The sequence below is a fragment of the Haematobia irritans genome, chromosome 5 (assembly GCF_050003625.1).
Source record: "Haematobia irritans isolate KBUSLIRL chromosome 5, ASM5000362v1, whole genome shotgun sequence".
Lineage (NCBI taxonomy): Eukaryota > Metazoa > Arthropoda > Insecta > Diptera > Muscidae > Haematobia > Haematobia irritans.
The window spans coordinates 148307670-148330057 of NC_134401.1; the positions used below are offsets into that span (position 1 = coordinate 148307670).

A 22388-nucleotide genomic window follows, 5' to 3' on the forward strand; every position below is an offset into this window, starting at 1 on the left:
TTGTACATGAATAGCTTTATTAATATACCGGAAAAATAGAATGAAAATGAGAATAATTTTTATACCCTAAACCACATAGTGGTCAGGGTATAATAAGTTTGATCGGCCAAAAAATGTGCCTACCAGAAATATTGATTTTAGACCCCATAAAATATATACCGATCGACTCAGAATCACCTCCTGAGTCGATCTAGCGCTTGGTGTCCGTCCGTCTGTCCATGTATTTGTTGTTCACAGGATTCCGGTCGCAATTATTAACCGATTTTGATGAAATTTGGTATAGGGAGTTTTTTGGGCACAAGGACGAACGCTATTGAAGAAATCGGATCAAATTTAGATATAGCTCCCATACATATGTATCGCCCGATTTCGACAAATGGGGTCACGTTGCGCGTTTTTTCAAACGGATCGTCACCAAATTTGGCAAAACGTAATCTTTTCCATCGTCCTTCAAGTCTGCAAAACTTCATCCAAATCGGTTCAGATTTAGATATAGCTCTCATATATATGTATCGCCCGATTTTCCCAAATTTGGCCACAAAAACTTTATTTATCAACCGATCTTACTCAAAGTTGGCTAAATATAATCTTCTATAGCACTAACTATATGTGCAAAAAATCATCGAAATCGGTTCAGATTTAGCTATAGCTCCCATATATATGTACCGCCCGATTTTTCTAAATTTGGCCATAAAATCCTTATTTATAAACCGATCATACCCAAATTTGGCTAAATGTAGTCTTCTATAGCACTAACTATATGTGCAAAAAATCATCGAAATCGGTTGATATTTTGATATAGCTCCCATATATATATATATATGTATAGCCCGATTTTCCTAAATTTGGCCATAGAACCCTTATTTATTAACCGATCTTACTAAAAGTTGGCTAGATCCAGTCCTCTATAGTACTAACTATATGTGCAAAATTTCATCGAAATCGGTTCACATTTAGATATAGCTCCCATATATGTATTTTTACATTTTGGTGGCTCTAGAGGAGGAAATTAGAAGCCGGCAAGGCTTGATCTTTAACAATGTGTGGTAAACTTTATTACTGTAGAAAATTTTGTCAACATTTTATTTCTATAGAAAATTTTGTCAAAATTGTATTTCTATAGCAATTTTTGTCAAAATATTATTTCTATAAAAAATTTTCTCAAAATTTTATTTCTGTGGAATTTTTTCTCAAAATTTTATTTCTATAGAATTTTTTGTCAAAATTTTATTTCTATAGAAAAATTTCTCACAAAAATTTGTTTATAGAAACTTTTTTCAAAATTTTATTTTTATAGAGATTTAACAAAAAAAAAATACCATTTTGGGTAGAATTCTACCAACTGTGGCAACCATGGTGGTAATACAAATTTATATTCTAAGTTATATAAGTTGCATATTCATGTTTTAAGATAATAAAGTACTTACAACCATTTTTGTTTTGTAAAATTTGTTTAAATTTAACGAAAAATATTGTAGAGAAAATTGTTTGGGAATATATGAGAAAGTAGGGAACTTTTTTTTGTCGTTGTAGGATAAACCGAAATTTTTCCCTGGCAACAATGACTATGAGCTATAGTCAGATTGATACAAAGCACCCATAATCTCCCAGACATTTATCTCCCAGACCTACATTAATGTTACCCCACAAATGCTTATGTTTACTAATTCAGTAAGGGTGGTTTAGGGTATGATATAGTCGGCCCCGCCCGACTTTCTACTTTACTTACTTGTTTTTAATTTATTTTATTAATTAATATTAATTTTTTTAGTATCCTAATTTTAATTTTATAGTTCCTAGATTTAAAGCCAGATATGTCAAAAAAAATTCCTTTTTTAAAAAACCCGCATCTTGGCTCAGAATCAATACCAAAAACCTTAAAGGAACGTCAAAATCTTTGGATCCAAGTAAACTTTTTTTTTTTTTTGAGTGCATTATTAGAGAAATTTATAAATGATTTTATTTGCTCTATTACGCAGCTTCTATTTTCATGTTTTCCTTTCTATATCATCGCATATATAGAAACAGCTTGCCTACTGGATACCAACAGACATGAAAAAATCCTATAAAAGAATAAATTCAAAGTTAACATATTCATATGGTATAACGAAATAACATATCCATTTAACCAACCTAGTAGCAGAAAATTGCAAATTATTTGCAATCCTGTGGAACAACCATTTATCATAGTCAATATAAGATCAATAACCATTAGAAAGTCCAATATGATCATATGAAATAAATACAAATATACAAAAGGAGACATATAGCTATGGAGATGCTATGGAAATAAAGAAATCGAAAAAAAATTTGTAAAGTTTTTTTTTTTTTTCAATAGTATCTAATATTATTAATATGGTAATTCCCTACCTCTACAATTCCCTTCATAAAGAATCTAGATAGAATAAACCAAACCATTAAATAGACCAGGATTCCAATCTCCATAATTGTACCCCAGAAATAAGAAACTTTTCTCATTGAGAATATTAACAAATTAACAAAAAAAAAAATTAATATTTATTTTTATTGCCAATATGGCATTGCTTACCGTCTAAGCTAGATTCATCCATAGGTACTACATTCCATAAAAAAGAAATAATCTGAAAAACCGATATGACCATATACAAATATGCTACTCCCAGACTATACTTTACATATTTTTTATAAATCATATCTGACGATATATGTATTTAGATTTCAACAAAATTTGTTCCGCACTATAAAGTTCTCGTTAATGGCTCAATTTACAACTGTTATGATATCCACAATTAAATTGTTCAAATACCCTTCAAACTACAACATTGTATTGGTTATCTTTATATGTAAAGGCGATCATGACCACAAAATTATATAGTATGGTCAATGCAACTATGAACCAGTGTTGCAATTATGTGACACTAACATTTGTCACAATTTTTTCAGCGATAATATTTTTGTGACACTTTTCTGCAATTGATTTCATTTTTTTCTCTTTCTGTCCATGTATTTCTGGAGCCACCGTGGTGCAATGGTTAGCATGCCCGCCTTGCATACACAAGGTCGTGGGTTCGATTCCTGCTACGACCGAACACCAAAAAGTTTTTCAGCGGTGGATTATCCCACCTCAGTAATGCTGGTGACATTTCTGAGGGTTTCAAAACTTCTCTAAGTGGTTTCACTGGAATGTGGAACGCCGTTCGGACTCGGCTATAAAAAGGAGGTCCCTTCTCATTGAGCTTAACATGGAATCGGGCAGCACTCAGTGATAAGAGAGAAGTTCACCACTATGGCATCACAATGGACTGAATAGTCTAAGTGAGCTTGATACATCGGGCTGCCACATAACCTAACCTAACCTATGTATTTCTGTGTGGCAAGTATACGAGTAGTTCGATTTTTCGGTCCGATTGTTTATCATACTATCACAGTTAAATCATTCTCTATATTCGGTTTATTAATCTCATCAAAATTGTCTTTTGTTCACCTTGTCATACATATACGTAGATTGCATCCCTATAGCAATAAACACATACAAATTAAAGTTAAAACAATATAATTTATTGTTTTAAATTTTCTTAAACGAAATATGTAAAATAATACTTTATAAAATTACTACTACTATAGCCTTTTGAAAATATGTATGGCATTAAATCACCCACTACACTCCCCCAGTTCAGCCTATCTATTACCATCGTTAAGATAAACAACAACAAAAAAACAATTGTAGTACTCTCATTGCTTTAGCTCACTCTCTTGCTGTCAATGACTCTCAAACTATTTTCAACAATGCTAGCATGACAAAAACCAAACACAACACCCAACCATCCATACAAATGAACCCCTATATTGTTGCTCAATTATATTGTAGTGTTGTCATCGACATAAAACATGTTTCGCGCCATAATGCTTAGGGAATGTCTTCACTTTTACAGTTGCGCTCAAAATAATAGTTGTGCTCTGCTGATTTTTTTTTCTGCTTCTTCTATTCTTTCCACTAACGGTTTATTTCATCTTTGTTTTTTATTACATCATTGCTTAGAGTATACATAATAAAACAAAAATACCGTTGGTTTTACTTCTGGTTCTATTGTTGTTGAAAAAATTCGATGTTCTGAAAAAAGTGTCGGTTCTCAAATTTTGGTGGTATTTTTTTTTTTCTACACAGGAAAATTTTTCCAATTAAAGTCATAATTGAGTTTTAAAAAATATTCAGTTAATTTATTTGTTTTATTAAAATTAATTCAAATTAATACTCAAATATCCATATTCGCGACGGAAAAATTCCTTTCAAATTCAATTCAATAAAAATTTTAATTGCAAAAATGTTGGAGGTATTTTTTTTTCTACACAGAAAATTTTTTCCAATTAAAGTCTTAATTGAGTTTTAAAAAATATTCAGTTAAATTCATTCAGTTAATTTATTTTTTTTTATTAAAAAATAATTCAAATTAATACTCAAATATCCATATTGGCGACGGATATTTTCTTTCAAATTCAATTCAATTAAAATTTTAATTGCAAAAATGTTGGTGTTATTTTTTTTCTACACAGAAAAATTTTTCCAATTAAAGTCTTAATTGAGTTTTAACAAAATATTCAGTTAAAAATTTAATTTATTGATAATTGAAACAAAAATCAATCACAAAAGTTAATAGTATCATTTAATTTTTTAATTCGATCAATTAATTTTTTAATTGATTTTCAATTATTTTTTTAATTGATACTATCATTTCTGTGATTGAAGACATTTCAATTAAAAATTAATTGGACCAATTAATGTCGTGATGGAAGACAACAGATACTTTTTTTTTATGTGTATGTAGTGTTTTGATATGAGTTGTTGCAACAAAATATATCAATGTATTTATACCCTAAACCACATAGTGGTCAGGGTATAATAAGTTTGATCGGCCAAAAAATGTGCCTACCAGAAATATTGATTTTAGACCCCGTAAAATATACTCCGATCGACTCAGAATCACCTCCTGAGTCGATCTAGCGCTTGGTGTCCGTCCGTCCGTCCGTCCGTCTGTCCATGTATTTGTTGTTCACAGGATTCCGGTCGCAATTATTAACCGATTTTGATGAAATTTGGTACAGGGAGTTTTTTGGGCACAAGGACGAACGCTATTGAATTTGGAAGAAATCGGATCAAATTTAGATATAGCTCCTATATATATGTATCGCCCGATTGCGACAAATGGGGTCACGTTGCGCGTTTTTTCAAACGGATCGTCACCAAATTTGGCAAAAGGTAATCTTTTCCATCGCCCTTCAAGTCTGCAAAATTTCATCCAAATCGGTTCAGATTTAGATATAGCTCTCATATATATGTATCGCCCGATTTTCCCAAATTTGGCCACAAAACCTTTATTTATAAACCGATCTTACTCAAAGTTGGCTAAATATAATCTTCTATAGCACTAACTATATGTGCAAAAATCATCGAAATCGGTTCAGATTTAGCTATAGCTCACATATATATGTACCGCCCGATTTTCCCAAATTTGGCCATAGAACCCTTATTTATTAACCGATCTTACTAAAAGTTGGCTAGATCCAGTCCTCTATAGTACTAACTATATGTGCAAAATTTCATCGAAATCGGTTGATATTTTGATATAGCTCCCATATATATATATGTATAGCCCGATTTTCCCAAATTTGGCCATAGAACCCTTATTTATTAACCGATCTTACTAAAAGTTGGCTAGATCCAGTCCTCTATAGTACTAACTATATGTGCAAAATTTCATCGAAATCGGTTCAGATGTAGATATAGCTCCCATATATGTATCACCTGATTTTGAAAAATTCGCCCCTAATAACCTTATGTTTGACCATACAGGCCTCATTTCTTAACCGATCTTACTCAAATCTGGTACAAGGTAACCTTTTATGGTATTAATCAAACCCGCAAAATATTATGCAAATTGGTACAGATTTAGATATAGCTTCCATATATATGCATTGCTCGATTTTCCCAAATTTGGCCATAGTACTCTTATTTATTAACCAATGTTACTCAAATTTCAAATTTTGATATACTAGCCGATCGTACTTATACGTACTTGTAGCTCTTACATAAGAATATTGCTCGATTTTTACAAATTTGTATTATTACCCATACTAATTTAACGATTTTCTCTTTTTTAATAATGGGCTCAATATTAGTGGCATACTAACTCCGTAGGTGCAATATCAACACAGCCAGTGTTGCTAGAAGTAGGGGAAATTCCCTATATATAGGGTTTTTCTAATATTTAGCGTCTCCTAGGGACGTAGGGCCACAATGTAGGACATTTTCACTCAACACAATTTGTAATAATTTTTACATTTTTGTGGCTCTAGAGGAGGAAATTAGAAGCCGGCAAGGCTTGATCTTTAATAATGTGTGGTAAACTTTATTGCTGTAGAAAATTTTGTCAACATTTTATTTCTACACAACATTTTGTCAAAATTGTAATTCTATAGAAATTTTTTTCAAAATATTATTTCTATAAAAAATTTTCTCAAAATTTTATTTCTGTAAAATTTTTTCTCAAAATTTTATTTCTATAGAATTTATTGTCAAAATTTTATTTCTATAGAAAAATTTCTCACAAAAATTTGTTTATATAAACTCTTTCCAAAATTTTATTTTTGTAGAGATTTAACAAAAAAGGTTACTAATTTCGGTACAATTCTACCAACTGTGGCAACCGTGGTGGTAATACAAATTTATGTTCTAAGTTATTTACGTTGCATATTCATGTTTTAAGATAATAAAGTACTTAGAACCATTTTTGTTTTGTAAATTTTTTTTTAAATTTAACGAAAAATATTGTAGAGAAAATTGTTTGGGAATATATGGGAAAGTAGGGAACTTTTTTTTGTCGTTGTAGGGAAAACCGAATTTTTTCCCTGCCAACAATGACTATGAGTTATAGTCAGATTGATACAAAGCACCCATAAACAGGTACCCCTTAATTTTCTTAAATATGCAACTGCGGTTTATCTCCCAGACCTATATTAATGTTACCCCACAAATGCTTATGTTTACTAATTCAGTAAGGGTGGTTTAGGGTATGATATAGTTGGCCCCGCCCGACTTTCTACTTTACTTACTTGTTTTTAATTGATACTATCATTTCTGTGATTGAAGACATTTCAATTAAAAATTAATTGGACTAATTAATGTCGTGATGGAAGACAAAAGATACTTTTTGTATGTGTATGTAGTGTTTTGATATGTGTCGTTGCAACAAAGTATATCAATGTATTTTTTAATTCACTTTGAATTCTCTCATAATTCAGCGAAAACAAATTTCCTATCACAAAAATAGATCTTCAAACAAAAAAGATGAACAAAACCAATTCCAATCATAGGAGAAAACCCATGAAGGGAATCGTTAACAGACTGTAGGATACCCTACTCTGTTTTTCACCACTACCGTGCTAAAGGGTATAATAACAGGTTGGCTGATAAGTCTCCGGTCTGACACATAGATGGCGTCGCTAGTATTAAATGCATATTATTTTTATATAGTACCAACCTTCAAATGATTCGTGTCAAAATTTGACGTCTGTAGAGCGTCTTTTGTGAAGCAACTTTTGTTATTGTAAAACAAGTAAGGAAAGTCTAAAGTCGGGCGGGGCCGACTATATTATACCCTGCACCACTTTGTAGGTCTAAATTTTAGATACCATATCACATCCGTCAAATGTGTTGGGTGCTATATAAAGGGTGATTCTTTTGAGGTTAGGATTTTCATGCATTAGTATTTGACAGATCACGTGGGATTTCAGACATGGCGTCAAAGAGAAAGATGCTCAGTATGCTTTGACATTTCATCATGAATAGACTTACTAACGAGCCACAACGTCGAATTTTCAGTGAATGGGCCCTAGAAAAGTTGGCAGAAAATCCGCTTTTTTATCGACAAATTTTGTTCAGCGATGAGGCTCATTTCTGGTTGAATGGCTACGTAAATAAGCAAAATTGCCGCATTTGGAGTGAAGAGCAACCAGAAGCCGTTCAAGAACTGCCCATGCATCCCGAAAAATGCACTGTTTGGTGTGGTTTGTACGCTGGTGGAATCATTGGACCGTATTTTTTCAAAGATGCTGTTGGACGCAACGTTACGGTGAATGGCGATCGCTATCGTTCGATGCTAACAAACTTTTTGTTGCCAAAAATGGAAGAACTGAACTTGGTTGACATGTGGTTTCAACAAGATGGCGCTACATGCCACACAGCTCGCGATTCTATGGCCATTTTGAGGGAAAACTTCGGAGAACAATTCATCTCAAGAAATGGACCGGTAAGTTGGCCACCAAGATCATGCGATTTGACGCCTTTAGACTATTTTTTGTGGGGCTACGTCAAGTCTAAAGTCTACAGAAATAAGCCAGCAACTATTCCAGCTTTGGAAGACAACATTTCCGAAGAAATTCGGGCTATTCCGGCCGAAATGCTCGAAAAAGTTGCCCAAAATTGGACTTTCCGAATGGACCACCTAAGACGCAGCCGCGGTCAACATTTAAATGAAATTATCTTCAAAAAGTAAATGTCATGGACCAATCTAACGTTTCAAATAAAGAACCGATGAGATTTTGCAAATTTTATGCGTTTTTTTTTTTTTAAAAGTTATCAAGCTCTTAACAAATCACCCTTTATAAAGGTTTGTCCCAAATACATATATTTAAATATCACTCGATTTGGACAGAATTTGATAGACTTTTACAAAATCTATAGACTCAAAATTTAAGTTGACACCATGTGTCTATCTCGTCTCCTTCTGGGTGTTGCAAACATATGCACTAACTTAAAATACCCTGTTCCACAGTGTGGAGCAGGGTATAAAAATGGAAAAAAAGGAATTTCGTGTTTTACTGTTTTCTGAAGGGAAAAAATACGGTGGAAGCAAAAACTTGGCTTGATAATGAGTTTCCGGACTCTGTCCCAGGGAAATCAACAATAATTGATTGGTATGTAAAATTCAAGCGTGGTGAAATGAGCACGGAGGACGGTGCGGAAGCTCTGTGCAAAATGGGTCCCGCGCGCGCTCACATTTGACCAAAAACAACAACGTGTTGATGATTCTGAGCGGTGTTTGCAGCTGTTAACTCGTAATACACCCGAGTTTTTCCGTCGATATGTGACAATGGATGAAACATGGCTCAATCACTACACTCCTGAGTTCAATCGACAGTCGGCTGAGTGGACAGCGACAGGTGAACCGTCTCCGAAGCATGGAAAGACTCAAAAGTCCGCTGGCAAAGTAATGGCCTCTGTTTTTTTGGATGCGCATGAAATAATTTTTATCGATTATCTTGAGAAGGGAAAAACCATCAACAGTGACTATTATATGGCGTTATTGGAGCGCTTCAAGGTCGAAATCGCGGCAAAACGGCCCCATATGAAGAAGAAAAAAGTGTTGTTCCACCAAGACAACGCACCGTGCCACAAGTCATTGAGAACGATGGAAAAAATTCATGAATTGGGCTTCGAATTGCTTCCCCACCCACCGTATTGTCCAGATCTGGCCCCAGCGACTTTTTCTTGTTCTCAGACCTCAAAAGGATGCTCGCAGGGAAAAAATTTGGCTGCAATGAAGAGGTGATCGCCGAAACTGAGGCCTATTTTGAGGCACAACCGAAGGAGTACTACCAAAATGGTAAGAAAAAAATTGGAAGATCGTTGTATCGCTCTTGAAGGGAACTATGTTGAATAATAAAAAAGAATTTTGACAAAAAAATGTGTTTTTTTGTTTTTGTTAGACCGGGGACTTATCAGTCAACATGTTACGTTTGTGTATTTATATGTACGCCAAGAAGGAGCAGTTAGTAACCCATCGATCGTCTTAGAATTAACCATCTAATGCCTCAATTTTTGTGCCAGCTGATTAAATTTTCAATGTAAACGACACAAAAGCGAGAGAACCAAGTAAGAAAAATTTATACGGTAAAATTCAGAAAATGTTGCAAAGCCTTTTGAATAGTTTCAAATAAGTTTTCGTTTTATTTTGCCCATTTTTGTAGTCTTAAGGTGTGTTTTACTTAAAGCTTCCTTATTAAATGAAACCTGCCTAAAGGCGGGCTTGGGCATTAGAGGGTTAAATTCTGAATCGATTTAGCAATGTCCGTTTGTCTGTCTGTTCGTATATTTTTACAAACTATAGGTCGCAGTTTAAGTCCAATCATCCTCTGAAGGGCATAATATAGTCGGCCCTGACCGACTTTAGACTTTCTTATTTGTTTTTAATAACTTTGTCATGATGTCGATCGTTTTTTCTATTTTCTTTTTTTATTGTTTTTTATAAAACTACACTGAAAAAAATATTGACCTAATATGGAAGATTATGCAACTTAAATTTTAGGACTCGAAATTTACGGACAAAATTCTTTAAAATAATGACATTTTAACCCAGCAAAAAAAGAGCTTCCAAAAAAGTAGTTTGGATCCCCAATCTGTGATCCGGAAGTAGTGCAAACTTGGATCATCTCCAATAAATTTTACATGGGCTTGTCATAGGACGGAAGTACTCCCTTTTTGGATCCTTTGCATTGCTTTAGAAGTTGTGCCCTGGAAGTTAATTTGAATGAAGAAATTTAAAAAGCGAAAAAAAAATTTTAACCAATTTTACTTTTTTTCATCCATATGTTTTATTACACAATTTTTTTCCTATTATCTAATTTTTACAATTTGACAAAACTTTTTCGCTCAGACCAGGGGTTGAACCTGGGTTTGCTGGCACCATAATAGAACGCCTTCGCACACTCAGCCACAAACGCCATTGAACATAAAGCGTCGAAAGGTCAATTCAAATGTTTGTGATATGATCGTAATACGACACCAAGGAATAACATTCTAATTGCTTCTCGAGATGTTCTTTATTAGTATGAACGAAAAAATAAGAAACGCAGGTTCAAATCTCACCAGCGGCAATTTTTTTATCAAATATTTTTCTAAAAAATTATTTTTTTATGTCATGCATCGTTTTTAGTTTTTATTTTCGGCATACATTTTCGTATAAATATATTTTTTCCATTAAGAATCGACAAAAAAAATTAAAAATTCTCGTTATTTGCAAAACCTTCTCAAAAGAACTTCCATGGAAGCAAAAAAGTCAAACGGCACAGGTTCAAATCCCAGCGGGGATGAAATTTATTTATTTTTGTATTATTATTTTTTACTTTTTTTTAACTTTTATTATTAATTTCTATTTCTTTTTTTTTTAGTTTTTTATTAGTTTTCTATTTTTTTGTAAAATTTAATTGTACAAACTTTGCACTAAAAATGGCCTGATTGCGTTCTTTCTAATACTTGTCCAAAAGGACTGCATCGGAAGTAGAAAAAACTCATTGGGGGATCCCAAGATGCGCTTTAGAAGAAATGTTTGTGCACTTGTCCAAAAGGACTGCATCGGAAGTGGAAAAAAATTATTGGGGGATCCCACGATGCGCTTTAGAAGAAATGTTTGTGGACTTGTCCAAAAAGACTGCATCGGAAGTTGAGAAAACTCGATGGGGGATTCTGGGATGGGCTTTAAAAGAAATGTTTGTGGAACAACTTCCAATTTTTTTTTGCTGGGAATTAAAAGAAAGTTTATAATCCTTGTTTCAAAAATTTTTTCATTAAATTTAGGACACAAATCTTGAAATTGTGCGTCCCTCTGTTGAAGTTGTATATCTTTGAATTAAGGCAAATGTTCTTTAAAATAAAGAAAAACATTTTTAATTTAAAGAAATCGTCTTTAACTCAACTGACATATTGAATTTTCAAATTTAAAATAAAAATGCTTCAAATATAGGCTAAGACTTATTTTAAGGATTTGCATCTTTGGTTTTAATGTTTTATTTTTAAGCATTAAGAAAACAGTTTTTACTTTGAAGTACTTCGAATAATTTGGATTTTGAAACTGGAATTTGTTTGTAAATTAATACCTTTATTAATATATCGCAAACACAGAATAAAAATTCGATGAATGAGATCTGTATACAATTTTAATTTTATCGATCCTAGATTTAAAGCCAGGGAGGTCCATAAAAAATGTCTTTATTTTAAAGAAGCCGCATCTTTGGCTCGGAATCAATACCAAATTCATTAAAGGAAGTTCAAAATTTTTGGATCCAAGTAAACTTTTTTGTGAGTGTAGTCCATTCCATGGTGTACCATTATTTCTATGTCAACAAATATCAAATTCTAAAAATTTCACAACATTGTGTATATTTGCACTTAATGTGGATGATAAGAAGGAACTTGACCTTTATTTATGGGCAAATTCATATTTAGGTTTGCCGCTCGTCGTATTACGATTTTTTTCTTTCGGTAAAATTTCTTAGAAATTCTCTTAGCTGATAACTTTTAGTTCTTCCAACCAATGCTTAGGAAACGAAAGCCATAATACTGAAGCCAAAATCACTTGATCGAAAATGAATTCTCGGACGCCATCCTTTATAGTTGGAATATTTTATGTAATTATAGGCTTGACAGCCACATTATTTCTTCTCTATGGAATTTTTAATGATGCCTTACCTAAGGAGACATTTGTTGGAGAATGTAAGTGCATGAATTTAATTAATTTCCCTTCTTTTTAAATTTCTTATTTAAAAAAAAGTTTAATTTTATTTTCTTTTTTTTAAATTTTAGGCTGGTCACAGCAAAATAAATTAGAGAAAATTTTCGAATTTATATCTGATCAGACCAAAAATGAATTAATTGGTCATTTGTCGAGGCAAATGCTGCAACTGATTTTGGTGATTCTCTTGGCAGTGGGTATTAAACAGGTGGGCGATGAGCAATAAAAATATTTTTTTCTATATTATTATAAATTTAAATTTTCCTATATTTTCTAGAAAAATCGTACACTTATGGCCCCTTGGATTTATGTCAATATTATAGGTTTAACTATTGTAACTATATGCAAAGTACCAGCGTCTATAATAGAGCATATAACAGAGGGGGAATGGTTTACCTATAATGAAATAAATTTTGCCATGTTTTTGTGTAAGCGCATATTTTTTTTGTTTTTTTTTATTATTTTTTTTTTAAATATTCAATTTAATTATTTTCTTTTCTCCCCATAGTTACCTGCTGGTATGTAATCTATCCGATCTATAAATCTTTTAAATGTATTAAGAAATGCGAACAAATACCAACATATAGAGGATATCTTATGCCATCAACTGAAATATGACTTAAGCCATTTAAATAATTTATCATTTAATTATAAATCACTCTAATGGAATCTGCAAAAAAAAAATCCGTGATTAATAATTTCTTTATATCTTTCTCGAAAATTATAATAATAACAAGTCTATAAGGCCATAAGTTCGGCCAAGTCGAATCTTATGTACCCTCCACCACCACCACGAAAGACTGTAATCCACAATCGAATTACTTGGGTAGTGGTATCTTAAAACTTTTTAACATCGTTTTTTAAACTTTGAGTTAATCCATACGTGGTATATATAATACCAAAAAGGTATGTATAGATAAGTCTACAAATAATTACGAATCGATATGGACTTTTGCACGGTACGTAACATAGAGAGCCAGAATATGGGGGTCGCTTATATGGGGCCTATATACAATTATGAACTTGATATGGACCAATTTTTGTGTGATTGGGGATCGATTTATCGGAGGGCTATATCTAAGTATAGACCGATATGGACCTAGTTAGACATGGTTGTTAACGGCCATATACTAGCACAATGTACCAAATTTCAACTGACTCGGATGAAATTTGCTCCTTCAAGAGGCTCCAAAACCAAATCTCGGGATCGGTTTATATGGGGACTATATATGATTGAGGACTGATATGGACCACTTTTGGTATGGTTGTTAAATATCATATACTACCACCACTTACCAAATTTCAACCAGATCGGATGAATTTTGCTTCTCCAAAAGGCACCGGAAGTCAAATCTGGGGATCGGTTTATGTGGGGACTATATATAATTATGGACTGATATGAAACAATTCCTGCATGGTTATTGGATACCAGATACTAACATCACATACCAAATTTCAACCGATTCGGATGAATTTTGATCTTCCAAGGGGCTCCGAAGGTCAAATCTTGGAATCGGTTTATATGGGGGCTATATATAATTATGGACCGATTTCGACCAATTTTTGCCTTGGTGTTTGAGGCCATATATTAACACCATGTACACAATTTCAACTGAATCAGATGAATTTTGCTCTTCCAAGAGGCTCCGGAGGTCAAATCTGGTGATCGGTTTATATGGGGACCGATGTGGACCAATTTTTGTATTGTTGTTAGGGACCATATACTAACACCATGTACCAAATTTCAGCCAGATCGGATGAAATTTGCTTCTCTTAGAGGCCTCGCAAGCCAAATTTGGGGGTCCGTTTATATGGGGGCTATACGTAAAAGGACCGATATGGCCCATTTGCAATACCATGCGACCTACATCAATAACAACTACTTTCAATTCGATAGCTTGTTTCGTTTGGAAGTTAGCGTGATTTCAACAGACAGACGGACGGACGAACATGCTTAGATCGTCTCATAATGTCACCACGACCCAGAATATATACTTTATGGGGTCTTAGAGCAATATTTCGATGTGTTACAAACGGAATGACAAAGTTAATATACCCCCCATCCTATTGTGGAGGGTATAAAAATTATTTTGGCCATATCTCCTTAAATATGCGTTATAGACCCCCAAATATCTAAGTTTTGACGAAAATCTTCAAAAAATATCCAAATTTTTATATGAAAAACTTACTTTTGGCCATAATTCCTTAAATATGCGCCGTAGAGCGAAAATATGATGAACTGGTGACTATTTCCAAAAAAAAAAAATAAAATTTCGATGAAAATCCTACAAAAAATCCAAATTTTTATATGAAAAATTTATTTTTTCAACATCTCTTTAAATATACGCCCTGGAGCGCTAAAGGAGGTTAATTCACGACCACTCCCAAGAAATCAAAATTTCGATGGAAATCCTCAAAAATTCCAAATGTTTATATTGAAATACTTCCTAGCGCCAAAAGGAGCTTAATTCGTGACCACAAAAAAAAATTTAATGCAAATCCTCAAAAAATTCAAATTTGCATCCTACAGGAAGAGGTTAATTCGTGGCCACCACCACCAAAAAAAAATAAAATTTCGTTGAAAATCATCAAAAAATCGAAATTTTTATATGAAAAACTTATTTTGACCATGACTCCTTAAATATGCGCCTTAGATCGAAAATAAGATGAACTGGTGACTATTCCCAAAAAATTAAAATTTCGATGAAAATTCGTACAAAAAATCCAAATTTTTATATGAAAAACTTATTTTGGCGATCTTCATAAGCGTGCTACAACCAAAACGAGGTTAATTCGTGACCACACCCAATGATCTAAATTTCGATGAAACTCCTACAAAAAATCCAAATTTTTATATAAAATATTTATTTTGTCAACATCTCTTTAAATATACGTCCTGGAACGCTAAATGACCCCAAAAATCTTAATTTCGATGAAATCTTAATTTCAATGAAACTTCTACAAAAAATCCAAACTTTTTAATGAAAAACTTTTTTTGGCCATATCTCCCTAATAAGCGTCCTAGAGCCAAAAGAGGTAAATTCATGACCACCCCCAAAAAATCTAAATTTCGGGGAAATCTTTTTTTCAATTTTGTAGATTAAACATGTAAGTAAAGTCCAAAGTCGGGCGGGGCCGACTATATTATACACTTCACCACTTTGTAGACCAAAATCTGTGTTACCATCTTAACTCCTTCATGAAGGTTTATATTCTCATATACAAATATTTATATCTTAACCGTTTTGGAGACAATTTTTTGTACTTCTACAAAATCTCTTGAACTAAAATTTAAATCGGCTTATGCCCTGGGATGAAGTACAATGTTACTAAAAAAATATGTGAAACATTTAAATCTGAACCAATTTTAAGGAAACTTCGCAAAAGTTTATTTATGATTTATCGCTCGGTATATGTGTATTAGAAGTTTAGCAAAATTAGAGTCATTTTTACAACTTTTCGACTAAGCAGTGGCGATTTTATAAGGAAAATGTGGGCATTTTGCCATTTGGGCCTAAATCGGAAAAACATATATATGGAAGCTATATCGAAATCTGAACCGATTTCAATAAAATTTCACATGCATACACCCTCAAAAAAACATCGCTTCTTTAACATATGTTCCAAACATATTTTGCAGGAAGCACATATATTATTGGATACTGCCGAAACATTAATATGTTTGTTTTATGTGAACATATTATATGTTTGGAAGCTTTTTGAGCCCAAAAATAGTATATGCTTGGAAGAATTTTTCCCAAAGACGATTGTGCTAATTGCCTAACATACTCGTAATTTTATAAATTTTTTAAATTTTACCTTTCGCCTGCACGGAGAATCGAACCGAGGACTATACAGTTTGTAAGCCAACACACTATCCACTGGACTACGTAGCTGTTATAGTCACCAGTAGATAATTATCGTTATAAGTTACATTTAAATAGCATAGTTTGCAGCGCCCACGAGCCCATGCAAACATAACATTGTTTAACAGAAACATACATTTGTTTGCCACGTGGAGCAGTGGTTAGTATGTCTGCCTTGCATGCAAAGGGTCGTGGGTTCAATCCATGCTCCGACCGAACACACTTTTTTTTTTAATTTACACATTTATATTTATACTGTATTAAATTTTTATAATGAAACTTCGAAATACGGGTTATTAAAGATTTATAGTCAGTAACAGTGCTTGATATAAACGAAATTGACTGATTTTTGGATAAAATATTTTTTATTGCAAAAATAAAAATTTTGTAACAAAAAACTGTTTTAGTACAAAACTTTAAAATTTGGAAGGAATTCAAATACTCTAACAAAAGAAGAAAGTGGAGTCGACTATAAACATACATAAATAGATTTATAATATAAACATAAATTTAGTTAGGCGTGAACAGTTTTTTACTAGCATTTAACACCATCGCTCTAAAATGCCTTTAATAATTCATTTTAAAGAAAAAAAAACTTTTTAAATTATTTTTTTTTAATAAGAGGAATAATAATTATTTTTTTTCTTAATAAAGAGGAACTAAACTTTGTTTTTATAAATTTTACTGTGTAATTTTTCACTATTTCCTCCTTATTTCATTTTACTGTGCCAACTCTAAAAAGAGTATAGTGCCCTTTCGTTATTTTTATGAATACCCCTGATTTATTTTAACGAACCAAGAAAAAAATTGTGCCCATAATGCCAAAATGATAAACAAAACACATGTCCACACATACATAAAATGCTGCTCTCAAGGCGAAAACATATGCTGTTTGTTATACCCTCCACCGTAGGATGGGGGGGGGGGGGGGGGGGTATATTAACTTTGTCATTCCGTTTGTAACACATCGAAATATTGCTCTAAGACCCAATAAAGTATATATATACTGGGTCGTGGTGAAATTCTGAGTCGATCTGAGCATGTCCGTCCGTCCGTCTGTTGAAATCACGCTAACTTCCGAACGAAACAAGCTATCGACTAGAAACTTGGCAAAAGTAGTTGTTATTGATGTAGGTCGGATGGTATTGCAAATGGGCCATATCGGTCCATTTTTACGTATAGCCCCCATATAAACGGACCCCCAAATTTGGCTTGCGAGGCCTCTAAGAGAAGCAAATTTCATCCGATCCGGCTGAAATTTAGTACATGGTCTCTAACAAACCTGCAAAGATTGGTCCCCATCGGTCCATAATTATATATAGCCCCCATATAAACCGATCCCCAGATTTGACCTCTGGAGCCTCTAAGAGAAACAATTTTCATCCGATCCGGCTCAAATTTGGTGTATGGTGTTAGTATATGGTCTCTAACAACTATACAAAAATTGGTCCATATCGGTCCATAATTATATATATCCCCCATATAAACCGATCCCCCGATTTGGCTTGCGGAGCCTCTAAGAAAAGCAAATTTCATCGGATCCGGCTGAAATTTGGTACATGGTGTTAGTATATGGTCTTTAACAACCATGCAAAAATTGGTCCATATCGGTCCATAATTATATATAGCCCCCATATAAACCGATCACCAGATTTGACCTCCGGAGCCTTTTGGAGAAGCAAAATTCATCCGATCTGGTTGAAATTTGGTTCGTGGTGGTAATATATGATACTTAACAACCACACTGTTAGAAATATATGTTTTTCATATGTTCCGATATAAACAAAATGTGTTTCGGGCACAATTTTTAAACACAATACATTTAAGTATAAAAATGTAATGTTCCTAAACTAACACAAAATGTTTGGGACACATGTTAATATGTTAGAATATATAATGTTTGGGGCATGAATATTTCATAAAAATAATAAGTGTGAATGTAAACATATATAAATTTACAAATTTCGAGTAAACATATATAGGTAGGGATACTTTATTCAGAGAGCGACATAGAGAGAGTTAGTATAGAGAAAGAAATAGAGATGGAAACCGGGAGGGTGAGGGTTGAATAAAAAGATATCAACATAACACAACGAGAGAATGAAATGAGAACAATTTCTGTGAAACCGCTTGTATGTTGTTTCAGAAAACTGTTTCATGATAAGGCCAAACATTTAACGTGCTTAAGTCTAAATATTATTTCATTTGAATATTAGAATGAATATTCGGAACCAAGAGAATAGACATTTGAAAAAAACAGCATATTTGTATTACAGAAAAAGATGCGAAGAACTTAAAAATTTCGTGGAAGTGAAAATTATGTGAGGGAATGAGCACAATCTTCTTTGGGGAATTCTTCCAAGCATATACTATTTTTGGACTCAAAATGCTTCCAAACATATAATATGCTCACATAAAACGAACATATTAGTGTTTCGGCAGTATCCAATAATATATGTGCTTCCTGCAAAATATGTTTGGAACATATGTTAGAGAAGCGATTTTTTTTTGAGGGTGCATGTGAGTTGAAATTTGTGGATGACAGTCTTTCGTAGAAGTTTCTACGCAATCCATGGTGGAGGGTACATAAGATTCGGCCTGGCCGAACTTACGGCCGTATATACTTGTTTTTCAAATGGTTCCGAATGTCTATTCTCTTTATTCAAATTAAATAATATTTAGACTTAAGCATATCAAATGTTTAGCCTTATCATAAAACAGTTTTCCGAAACAACATACAAGCGGTTTCACAGAAATTGTTCTCTTTTTATTCTTTCGCTGTGTTATGTTGATATCTTTCGTCAACTCTCCCGGTTTCCATCTCTATTTCTTTCTCTATACTCTCTCTGTCGCTTTGAATAAAATATCACAACATATGCATGTTTAGCCGAAATTTGTAAATTTATATATGTTTGCATTCACACATATGATTTTTATGAAACATTCATGCCCCAAACATAATATATTCTAACATATTAACATAGATGTCCCAAACATTTTGTGTTAGTTTAGGAACATTACAGGTTTGCACTTAAATATATTGTGTTTTAAAATTGTGTCTGAAACACATTATGTTTATATCGGAACATATGAAAAACATATTTTTCTAACAGTGTAGTTACTATATTAATTCTACTCTCTCCGCAAAATTTCACGTAAATTAGAGTAAAACTTTTTTGGGAGCTATATCTAAATCTGAACCGATTTCAATAGAATTTACCACACTTGACTACACTACTAACTGTATTCCTAGAGCAACATTTCAAGCGAATTAAGGTAAAACTCTGGCTTCTGGGGCCATATAAGCCCATATCGGGCGAAAGATATATATGGGAGCTATATCGCAGTCTGAACCGATTTCAACTAAATTTGGCACAATAAACAATGCTATTAAACGTACTCCTTGTGCAAAATTTGAAGCAAATTAGGGAATAACTCTGGCTTCTAGGGCCATATAAGTCCAAATCGGACGAAAGATATATGTATATGGGAGCTATATCTAAATCGGAACTGATTTTAATCAAATTTGGCACACTTAACTATACTATTAAACGCACTGATTGTGCAAAATTTGAAGCAAATCAGGACAAAACTCTGGCTTTTGTGGCCAACTCAACTTTGGTCTAATTTTCAACAAGTCGGACAAAGGGGAGGTTCCTCTCCGCGACCATATGTCAAAATATGAGGTACCCTATTTTCAGCACATGAGTGCACCCCACGATCTCTGAAAGTTTCAAGTAAATCAGTTCAGCCGTTTTCGCGCCAACCCGGAACATACAAATAAACAAACAAACAAACAAATAAACAAACATAATTTGAATTTTATATATATAGATATATATATGACAGCTATATCTAAATCTGAACCGATTTTTTTCAAAACCAATAGCGATTGTCTTTGAGCCAAATTAAAACTCTTTGCCAAATTTTAGGACGATCGGACTTAAACTGCGACCTATACTTCACAGAAAAAAATATCACCAAAATATTTCCAATTAAAAAGTTAATTGAAGTTGAAAATTTTTTCAATTAATAAATTAATTGATACAATACTTTTTAATCATGACAGAAGCATTAAGTTTATTAAGTCAATGATTGAAAATTTTTAAATTTTTAATTAAAAAATTAATTGATACAATTAACTTTTTAATCAAATTCGGAAGACTAATTCAGTTAAAAAAATGCTGATTTTTTTTTTTTTAATTTTTAATTAAAAATGTATTTCAAACAACCATTTGTTAATCCAAATAAAAACTCTAAGCCAATTCAGAAAGTAATTAAAAATAGTTACCTTTTTTAATTAATAAATTAATTGAGTTTTGCAATCAACATCAATGAAATTTTTAATTGAATCAATTAAAAAATTAATTGAAATTAATTTGAAAATCAATTAATTTTTTAATCAAGCATTTTTTCTATGCCCAATTAAAACTATGATTGATACTATCATTTTCGTGATTGAAGACATTTCAATTAAAAAATTAATTGGATCAATTAATTTGGTGATTGAATCAGAAAATTTTTTTTTGTGTGTTTGCACACAAAATTACATATACAGACAGACAGACGGACATCGCTAAATCGACTCAGAGTTTAATTCTAAGACGATCGGTATACTAAACGATGGGTCTCAGACTTTTCCTTCTTGGCGTTACATACAAATGCACAAACTTATTATACCCTGTACCACAGTAGTGGTGAAGGGTATAATGAGTTGATAAATACGTCAACTATGACCAGATCGGTGATAAATATATATGACAGCTATATCCAAATCTGAACCGATTTTTTTCAAAATCAATAGCGATTGTCTTTGAGCCAAAATCCAAGTCTGTGCCAAATTTTAGGACGATCGGACTTAAACTGCGACCTGTACTTTGCACACAAATTTACATATACTGACAGACAGACGGACGGACATCGCTAAATCGACTCAGAATTTAATTCTAAGGCGATCGGTATACTAAACGATGGATCTCAGACTTATCCTTCTTGGCGTTACATACAAATGCACAAACTTATTATACCCTGTACCACAGTAGTGGTCAATTTTAGGTGATAAATGCATTTTAACTTTCTTTCGTCTGGGAATAGAAAATTTTGGTTTTATTCGAAAAATATACAAAATCAATCTTGCAAAGGCCAAATATGTGATAGATCATTCTTGATAGCCTTCTAATTTGATAACACTACTCAATATTTGAAATATGCCAACTTACTAACATTAACATAAAAGAATTTTATTCTTCACACAAATCAAAGCGAAAGCATCATTTTCGCTCCAAGTATTTTGGAAACGAGAAAGCTAAAAATGTTTCGAGGAAGAACATTGGTCTTTGTGCTACTATTATGGATAGCTCTGACAGTAAGAAATTCATGGGCTTTTTCTAGCGAAGAAATGGATTACCCGGCAGAGGATAACTCAGAATTCAAAGAAGCTACAACTGTACAATCGTATGATGAACTTGTTTGGTGTAAGCGGGAAAATATTTCTTAAGAGACATATTAAAACCCTATTAACATATAATTTTCTAGGTCCTACAAACCGCAAAACATACCAGGAAATCTTCAAGAGCTTCTTATATAAATGGGACGAAAATACAAAATACACAGTATCAATTGCTGTGATCCAATTTGCAAGTACATCGATATTATTGATAATTGGCTTTTATCAGTTGGTAAGATCAAATGAAGATTTGTTTTTTGCCCAAAAATCAGATTATTAATCTAAGTTTTCTCAATATTAATAGAAATGGCATAAAATTATGACACCTGGAATATTTGGACATATGCTTATTATGGCTATATTCATAGGCTATAATGTTTACGCGTTGTTATCGAGATGACCTCAAATAGAAACAAGCAAGCCGGTGTAATAAAGCAACATGCCGATTTAATAGATTCGTGTACATAAAAGCAGCGTAACTATTGAGAATATCTAAAAAAGTGGCTCAAAAAGTGTCATAAAAATCAAAATTGG

At 32.8% G+C, this 22388-nt stretch overlaps 2 protein-coding genes across 2 annotated transcripts; both read left to right on the forward strand.

Annotated features, from left to right (window-relative positions):
* Nucleotides 1-12295: 12295 nt before the first annotated feature.
* On the forward strand, nucleotides 12296-13263 carry LOC142239430 (uncharacterized). Its single transcript, XM_075311216.1, has 4 exons — nucleotides 12296-12523; nucleotides 12614-12750; nucleotides 12820-12970; nucleotides 13051-13263. The coding sequence occupies exons 1-4, from the start codon at nucleotides 12397-12399 to the stop codon at nucleotides 13158-13160; spliced, it is 525 nt and encodes a 174-aa protein (XP_075167331.1). The 5' UTR covers nucleotides 12296-12396; the 3' UTR covers nucleotides 13161-13263.
* An 8415-nt stretch (nucleotides 13264-21678) lies between these two features.
* Nucleotides 21679-22388, forward strand: LOC142237474 (uncharacterized). The gene is made up of 3 exons (XM_075308804.1): nucleotides 21679-21882; nucleotides 21944-22086; nucleotides 22159-22388. Exons 1-3 carry the CDS (start codon nucleotides 21720-21722, stop codon nucleotides 22252-22254), a joined length of 402 nt encoding a protein of 133 aa, XP_075164919.1. The 5' UTR covers nucleotides 21679-21719; the 3' UTR covers nucleotides 22255-22388.

What these genes read in the sequence shown, in the direction of transcription:
- LOC142239430 (XM_075311216.1), top strand. Translation starts at nt 12,397, where the DNA reads ATGAATTCTCGGACGCCATCCTTTATAGTTGGAATATTTTATGTAATT. An exon ending in GGAGACATTTGTTGGAGAAT is followed by an intron (nt 12,524 to 12,613) that starts GTAAGTGCATGA and finishes TTTAAATTTTAG; the next exon opens with GCTGGTCACAGCAAAATAAA. An exon ending in AAATTTTGCCATGTTTTTGT is followed by an intron (nt 12,971 to 13,050) that starts GTAAGCGCATAT and finishes TTCTCCCCATAG; the next exon opens with TTACCTGCTGGTATGTAATC.
- LOC142237474 (XM_075308804.1), top strand. Translation starts at nt 21,720, where the DNA reads ATGTTTCGAGGAAGAACATTGGTCTTTGTGCTACTATTATGGATAGCT. An exon ending in GTATGATGAACTTGTTTGGT is followed by an intron (nt 21,883 to 21,943) that starts GTAAGCGGGAAA and finishes ATAATTTTCTAG; the next exon opens with GTCCTACAAACCGCAAAACA. An exon ending in TAATTGGCTTTTATCAGTTG is followed by an intron (nt 22,087 to 22,158) that starts GTAAGATCAAAT and finishes CAATATTAATAG; the next exon opens with AAATGGCATAAAATTATGAC.